The sequence below is a fragment of the Malania oleifera genome, chromosome 3 (genome assembly GCF_029873635.1).
Source record: "Malania oleifera isolate guangnan ecotype guangnan chromosome 3, ASM2987363v1, whole genome shotgun sequence".
NCBI lineage: Eukaryota > Viridiplantae > Streptophyta > Magnoliopsida > Santalales > Ximeniaceae > Malania > Malania oleifera.
Window position 1 is genome coordinate 106,260,441 of NC_080419.1, and position 7,888 is coordinate 106,268,328.

Consider the following 7,888-nt stretch of genomic DNA (forward strand, 5'->3'; position numbering starts at 1 on the left):
TGGAGAATGCATTTCAACAGGAATAAACAAAAATCATGCCAAAAGTCTGGAAACTAGCTCTTAATCTGCTACAGAGTTGTCATCATGGGACATAGATTTTCCTCACAAGTTGCTATGCTATCAACCAAATACCAAGGCATCACAAAATAACTTCTGCATCGTAATGAGGCAGCAAACTAATCAACTCTTTTAATCAGGGGTTTTTCCTGAGTAGCTTTTGAGGAAATCAATTGGAATGGGACTTTATTATGTGTGCACGTGAAAGCAGAACAAAATACAAATAAATAGATTACATAATCAAAACTCAGACAGATGACATCTAAATATTAAACATTAAAAGTGAATATAACTTTAAACAAAATCCTTAATGTTTGCACCCCAACAATTATGGGCATTCTTACTTCACGTTCACATGCAGAGAAATTCTCATATGTTTTTTACAATGTGAATTATGTAATTATAGAGCAAAGACTGCATCTGTGTTGCATTACAGATGGTGGTACCCATTAAGGCTATTGATAGTTTAATCGAAAATCTCAATGCCCCAAGGTAGAGTGTCCAAAATAAAGATACAGCACAAAAATACAGCAGAAAATTTGCTGTGCTTAAACTTCTCCAGTCACTCGCATTTCTAACAAAAAGCAGTAAATCCCTGACAAGTCAAAAGTAGCTTTGCAAGTAAAATATATATATATAAGTATTTTGCTACAATTTGCGAGACAGTTGCAATGACATATCTTCATCCAGCTATTAATCCGGTCCCAACAATCATATTAATAAATCACTCAGAATATCACTGAGTTAAGCTATCAGCAAATCAGTTCAGGCCAAAACCCACCGAATCAGCCAGCAATGAAACAATCACAAACATATTACAGGTATAACAGTTTCCAGTGAGTAAAGATTTTTATTCCGTCAAAATAAAATTAGAAAAATAATAAAGGTATGAATCCAATCACATTATATTGAGCCTCGATCCAGTGCAAAAGTCAGACAATGGTGCAGATTCATATTCAGAATCTTATCGATTTATAGCCCAAAACTTACACTCATCTCCCTAGAAATGCAGATGAAAAGATTATATTCAATTTAAATGAACGCTAAATAATTCATACAATTGTCAAGCATGTCATACTTTCACAATTTATCTACACAATTACAAACCATCAACCAGACCCCCCACCCCAACCCCTGAGGGGGCAGTACTCTTCCATATAACATTGCAAATCTGACAACATCTAAACTATCTGTGACGGGAAAAAACAAAATAAAGACACCGATTGGCTGCTGAGTAACAGAAGAAAGAATTCAGGTATTACAAAGGTTATTTCATTTTATTATTTTTCCTTTTCTTTTGGTGTCTGCGCGTGTGTATGTTTTTTGGGGGAAGAGGTCGCTGGGGCATGAAAACAGCAAAAAGAACAGTTAAATTTTCCATTATTAACAAAATTCTTGTAAAATAAACAAACAGCATCTTTAGGTGACAACTAATGAGTTTTATATATTTCATTGCCCTTCCCTGTCACCTGAGCCGCTTCTCTGTCAACTAACTGTTTGGTTGGTAAGAAAATGTCGTAGAAAGACCAATAAAAAACCAAAAAAACAAATAACAAATAACAAAAAAAAAGAACAAGAAATCCCAAAAATTCTATTAAACCTATTGGAGCTCCCAGAAATAAAAAACCTACGCTAAACTTTTTCTCGTGTTTTTTTTTTCCACAGGTTTCTCAGCTACCAAACGAACCAAACACTGATTCGACGAATAAGTACAAAGCTTAATTAACAAGAGAGAAAGGAGTTACAGCAAGAACGTCGTCGGAGTAGTTGCCCAGAAATTGGAGGAGTTTGCTGGAAATAGAGGAGCTGAGATTGGAAGCGAGCTGCGATTTCCTGTCAATCTTGAATGATTTTGGCTTCGCTGAGAAGATCCCCATTTCCCCAATTCCCTCTATCCTGTTTCTGAGAAAGAGGTTACAACCACCATGCGCAGATGCCGTACATATGCCTCTCTCTCTCTCTCTCTCTCGTACTGCGAACCACGATAGCTGATTTCCGCACAGGCTTTCTTCGCCGCGGTGTGTGCTTGTGTGTGTGTGTGTGTGAGAGAGAGAGAGACAGAGAGAGAGATCGTGTGGGACCCGCAGTCTGATGGTTAATTGTATGCGGTGGTGGCAAAACTGGTTGACGGGCCGGAGCCGGATAGGTTGGAAACGAGCTGAGTTATAAACGGGTCACAACCCTATAAATCCTAATCTGCCCGTTTATTAAACGGACGGGTCATCAATTATCCATTTAAAAAATAATAATTATTTTAAAATAAAAAAATTAAATTATCAAGAGTCTCTCATCAATTATCCATTTAAAAAATAATAATTATTTTAAGTAAAAAAATTAAATTATCAAGAGTCTCTCATCTCTCATCTCTCCATCAATCTCTCTCGATTGGTGGAGGAGGAGGAGGTAGAGAAGGGTTTTAAATCAAAATCAGGTTTCTAAATCGTGGGATGTTAGCCTTATAAAGCCTAACATCATGTTTTAATGCTAACAAATAAGTGAAATTTAACATATTTGGTTAAGTGATGTCATTTCAGAATTCAATGATAAATATAAGGTCAAGTGTTCAGAAGGATTCATAAAAGCTTATATTTCAAAGAATGATGATCAATATAAAGGTTAAAACATGAATTCAAAAATAAAGTTTGAAGATCATGAGAACATGAGGACTAAAGAGAACTTGATGAAAGCTCAAATAAAAATGAAACAAGTATAAAGATCTCAAGGAATTCAAGAATTGAAAATTTGAAAGAATTTATAGAAAATTTCATGTAAGTACTTCAAATAATTTCAATATGGATGCATGAAACTCTTAGGTTAATTTCTTAAACTTAGATACGAAAATATTTTTATAAGGTCAAAAAATATTTTAAAAATGTTAGAATCATTTTTGGAATGAAAAGCATCAAAAAGAGGATTTTCCAAATGCTGTTAATTTTTCTACATCCATATTGAGGTGCATTTTTCTCTATAAAAAATTCTTTATTTTAAAAAGTGTTTAACATGAAAGTTGTAGGATTTTCTCTTAGCTTTCTTTTGACACTAATCTCGTAAAATTTTGAGTTACATGGAAAAAGTTATAACAAAAAAACCTAAGAGTACTCGAAGTTGACAGCAGCCTGACTGTGTCCCACCAGTAGACTGTCAGTACTCCACTAGGCGACTGCCACCCTACTGCCCCTTTAAAATAACTGGATAGGCGACTGACCAAAAGTATCAGTCTACTGCCATGAGGCAGATTTTAAATTTTTATAATGGACAAATTTTTTAAATGAGATTATTTGGGGCTCAAACTTTGTGAAAACTTGGGGAATACTCTAAGTCACTTGGGGATCAAGTTACATACTTTTTCAAGTTTATAAATAAGCCTCAAGATCATTGAATTAATTACCAAGAATCAAATTCAGCACTCAATACTCACTCAACTGTTTTCATCATTCAAAGGCTGTCAAACTCACATATTGTGCAAGAATTTCTAACTGAGTTTTTGCCGATCTTCTTCCACCAAAATTGAGTAATCAAATTCTAAATTTTTCAATCATTGAAAGAATTAATCGATGATATACTCCCTTGAGCTTCAAGTTAAAATTTCATATTGTTATTTATGTTGAAGTATATTGTGCTGAAAGTGTACTAATCTACTTTTTTTGAGAGTGCTATTGTACGCAGCTTGTATCTTGTGTTTTCCTGTAGTTCTTGGACGTTTCAAGGTGTTTGGATCGTTGGCTAAGCATGGGGTATCATTTAGAGAGGCGGACTTTAACCTAATTGAAGGAGTGACCGAGTGAGGGGATATCACTTGAATAGGCGGGCTCTAGCCTACTGAAAGAGTGTGTAACGGTGTTGTTCCGCCCGGTAAAGGAACTGATTTAGTGAATCCTTGGTGGTTTGCCAAAGGCGAGGACGTAGGCTGGGTATAAGCCAAACCTCGTAAAAATCTTTGTCTCACTCTCTCTTTCCCTTACTCTCTTTAATTTCCAGCATATATATAAACTGCGTGGATGTTTTAAATTCTTTAATATAAATACTACGAAGTTTGGAAATTAAGTAAACTGAAGTATAAATTATTTTTCGGCTTGCGGAAACCAAAATGAGGTATGTTGGTTGATCAATACTTTGCGGAAACCACAAGGGAGTATGTTGTTTGGTCAACACCCCAAAGACTCTTTAACTGAAAGTTTATTTAAAATCTAAACTTTTGGAAAAAGTGTTGGATTTTATATTGCACATCATATTGAAGAAGCAAATCCATTAATAGGGCTTTATATCAGCAAGCATAAATTATTATTCACTACAGGGCTTAGTTCAAATTCATATCCACAGGGCTTATATAAATAAACAACCATCTTAAGTTCTTACATTACCAAAGTGTTGTATATTTTAATCTTGGTTTGGTTGTTTGCTTTCAAATTGTAGTTGATTGATTTGGTTGATTGATTACTTGGATGATTGAATGATTGTGTGGTTGTGGATTGAATAAAGAAATAAGCTTTGGCTGGAAGTTTGAAAAATCAACAAGAAGTTGAAATTCCTAAAAAGATTTTAAAGAAAATTTTTAAACCCAATTCACCCCTCCTCTTGGGGCTGCACTTTATTTTTCATGGGGTTTAAAAATTAAAACTTTAAATCAAAATCAGTCTGAAGAAGAAGAAGAAGAAGAACTGCAATCGGCGAGTGGCGATGGTTGCACGTTGATCCGTTCCCATCTTTAAGGATTTGAATTTTGAAGGCCTTTCAGCCTTTTGTTGGGGGATCTAGGAACAATAATCACACACAAGCAAAAATAAACAACCAAAAACGGAACACCAGATTTACGTGGTTTGGTCCAATGTGACCTACGTCCACGGAGCACACCGAAATTCACTATAACTGGGAGAATAATACAAGGAGGAAGAGCCACTGCTCAACTCAACTCTCTCTCTCAACACATATTACACTCTCCTCTCACACTTTCTGCACTGTTCTGCGCACACTCACAACACAATTCCACTCACACACACATCTCATTTATAGCCATGGATGGAGATGGAAGTCAAGGGTAGTTGGTTTAATTTCAATGCAGGTGGATTAGGTTGGTGGCTGCCGGTCTCCAAATTCAATAGAAGCGGCTGGGTTGGTGGTTGCCGACGACTCCACCTTCTGCAGCTCAACAATCTCCCACTTGGAGACAGAGGCACCATCTCAACCAGTGTATAGATAAATGATGTGCTCTGTCTTCAAGCATAAATACCAACTGAAGTTGAGCACAACTTCAGCTTCTTTGTAGTCACCACATTCGTCAACATGTCTGCTAGATTCCTGCTACCTTGAATTTTTTCAAGTGCTGGCACTTTGTTCTCTAATAGAGTTTTGTCGAAATGATAACGAAGTCTGATGTGTTTGGTTTTTGAATGAAATGCAGAGTTCTTTGCCATATGTATCGCATAGTTTCATGGTTTCAAATGTCTCCGAGGAGACTTGCCAGATGTATTACACTCTAACTGTCACTGTGTAAAACATTCCTCTCCTACTTTATTCCAAGCTCTGTCAACAAACCTTGAAGCCAAATTATCTCTTTGTTGGCTTCTATCACTACTACGTACTCGGCTTTTGTAGTGGATAGGGCAAAAATTTTTTGTATCTACGACATCCAACTAATAGTTGTTGTGCCAAAAGTGAACACATATCAGATGGTGCTTCTGCGGTGATCAACTTCACCAACAAAATCGGCATCTGCATACCCTTTAGTTTTCAAGTCTCCTTTTCCAAAACATAGGCACTTATCAATAGTGCCACTGAGGTACCTCAAGATCCACTTCACTGCTTCTTAGTGAGTCTTCCCTGGATTTGATATGAACCTACTGACAGCTCCCACAACTTGGCCAATTTCTGGTCTGGTACAAACCATGGCATACATGAGACTTCCAATGGTTGAAGCGTAAGGTACCTTAGCCATGAAGTCCTTCTCTTCATCTGTTTGGGGAGCCTAATCCTTGGAGAGGCAGAAATGACCGGCCAATGGTGTATTTACTACTTTGGGGCTGCTTATGTTGAATCTCTGTAAAACACAGCTAATGTACTCCGACTGAGATAACCGCAGCGTTCCCTATTATTTATTTCTAGAGATCCACATTTCAATTATCTGCTTTGTTAAACCCAAGTCCTTTATGTCAAACTCCTTTAACAATCGCTGCTTCAATTTTCTAATCTCTTCTATATCTAGTCGTGCAATTAGCATGCCATCGACATATAAAAATATAATGATATAGTTAGACTGATATCTTTTGAAGTAGTAACAGTAGTCATCGTTGCACTTTTGAAAATCATTCATGTGCATAAAGCCATCATCTTCACATCCAACTAGTTGATGCATGTAAATCTCCTTATCTAGATCACCATGAAGAAATGACGTCTTCACATCCAACTGCTCGAGATGTAGGCCCTCCGAGGCAACAATGCTTAAGACTAATCTGATGGTTGTTAGCTTCACAATTGGTGCAAAGATGTCGGTGTAGTCAATTCCTTCCTTCTTCGCCTTTGACTACCAACCGGGTCTTGTACCTTTTGGAGTCATTATGCTCCTCTTTGATTCTGTACACCCACTTGTTGTGAAAAGTCTTCTTACCTTTGGGCAACTGAGTTAGTTCTCACATTTTTTTGGAGGTGAAGGACTTCATCTCATCCTTCATTGCAAGCTCCCACTTGCTCGAATCTCCCACCCGACATGCTTCATCATAGCATTCGGGCTCTCCTCCATCTATAAGAAGCAAATAATCCATATACCTTTTATTTGGTACATAGGGCCAAGAAGATCTCCTAAACTCTGGAGCTGGAGTAGGAGGCGATGGTGCGACGATTTGCTCCACTAGTTCCTCCACCTAAGGATTCTTGGCATTTTGTTGTTGTGTCCCGACACCTTCTGGGACATCATCCATGTCTACTTAGGTTGATTCATTCTGAATTGGTTCAGTGGGTTATGTTGTGTGTCTGTCTTTGTATATCACATTTTCATTGAAGATCACATCTCTACTTCTGATCACCTTCTTATTTTCATCGTCCAAAATGCGATGCCCATATTAATCTTCACCGTAATTGATGAAGGTACATTTTCGAGACTTCGGATTAAGCTTGTTTCATGATCACTGATATGTTGTAACGACCTGCCTATTTTACCATGGATTTTTTTTTTTTTTATAATAACATACATAATGATCCTTATAACATACTAAACTGACATAATTATGATCAACCTAGACCCATGGGTACTAGGGACATACATGTCATACATCTCTAATACCTAAGCAACAGAAAACATAAATTACATACATACCATCCAACAATTACAATACCAGAGTACTACTAATCTGTCAAATATATATATACATCCCAAAAGACCAAAAAGGTAAACTTAGGATCATAATCCAAAAACCATCTGACCCTAGCTCAGTAACTCACCCTCCTACCGGGGTAGTATAAACTGCCTCTATAAAAGCAGAGCTCGGTCCGCCTGTCTAGTTGGATTCCCTGAAATGTTTTGTAATCTGGGGTGAGACACCTCTCAGTAAGGGAAATAAACTAACACCAGTGTGTGGCAACATGAGTATTTTTCGTGTTATACATAATATCAGTACATAAATCATATATAGTAAAATTGTCTGTGTCGTATCTGAATAAAACATGATACATAATAACATGAAATAGCGTACTAAATTACTTTACATGAAAATCATCTTTTATAACTGTACATACATGAATAATACCTAGGATTGTAATACCCCAACCCCGAAGGGTCTGGGATATTTACTTTTTACTATTGATTTATAGTAAAAGTAAATAAACTCAATTATTATTAAAC

General features: G+C 36.7%; 1 protein-coding gene across 5 annotated transcripts in view; it reads right to left on the reverse strand.

Annotated features, from left to right (window-relative positions):
• LOC131151623 (uncharacterized) overlaps positions 1–2,187 on the reverse strand; it is a 29,155-nt gene extending 26,968 nt beyond the window's left edge. For 4 of the 5 annotated variants that reach the window (XM_058102895.1, XM_058102894.1, XM_058102893.1 and 1 more), the window contains exon 1: positions 1,803–2,175. In XM_058102895.1, the coding sequence (XP_057958878.1) occupies positions 1,803–1,934 (132 nt within the window). In that variant the 5' untranslated portion in view covers positions 1,935–2,175. Of the gene's footprint in view, positions 1–1,802 lie in introns of all 5 variants that reach the window. The other variant, XM_058102891.1, reaches the window with a different exon arrangement.
• Positions 2,188–7,888: the final 5,701 nt, after the last annotated feature.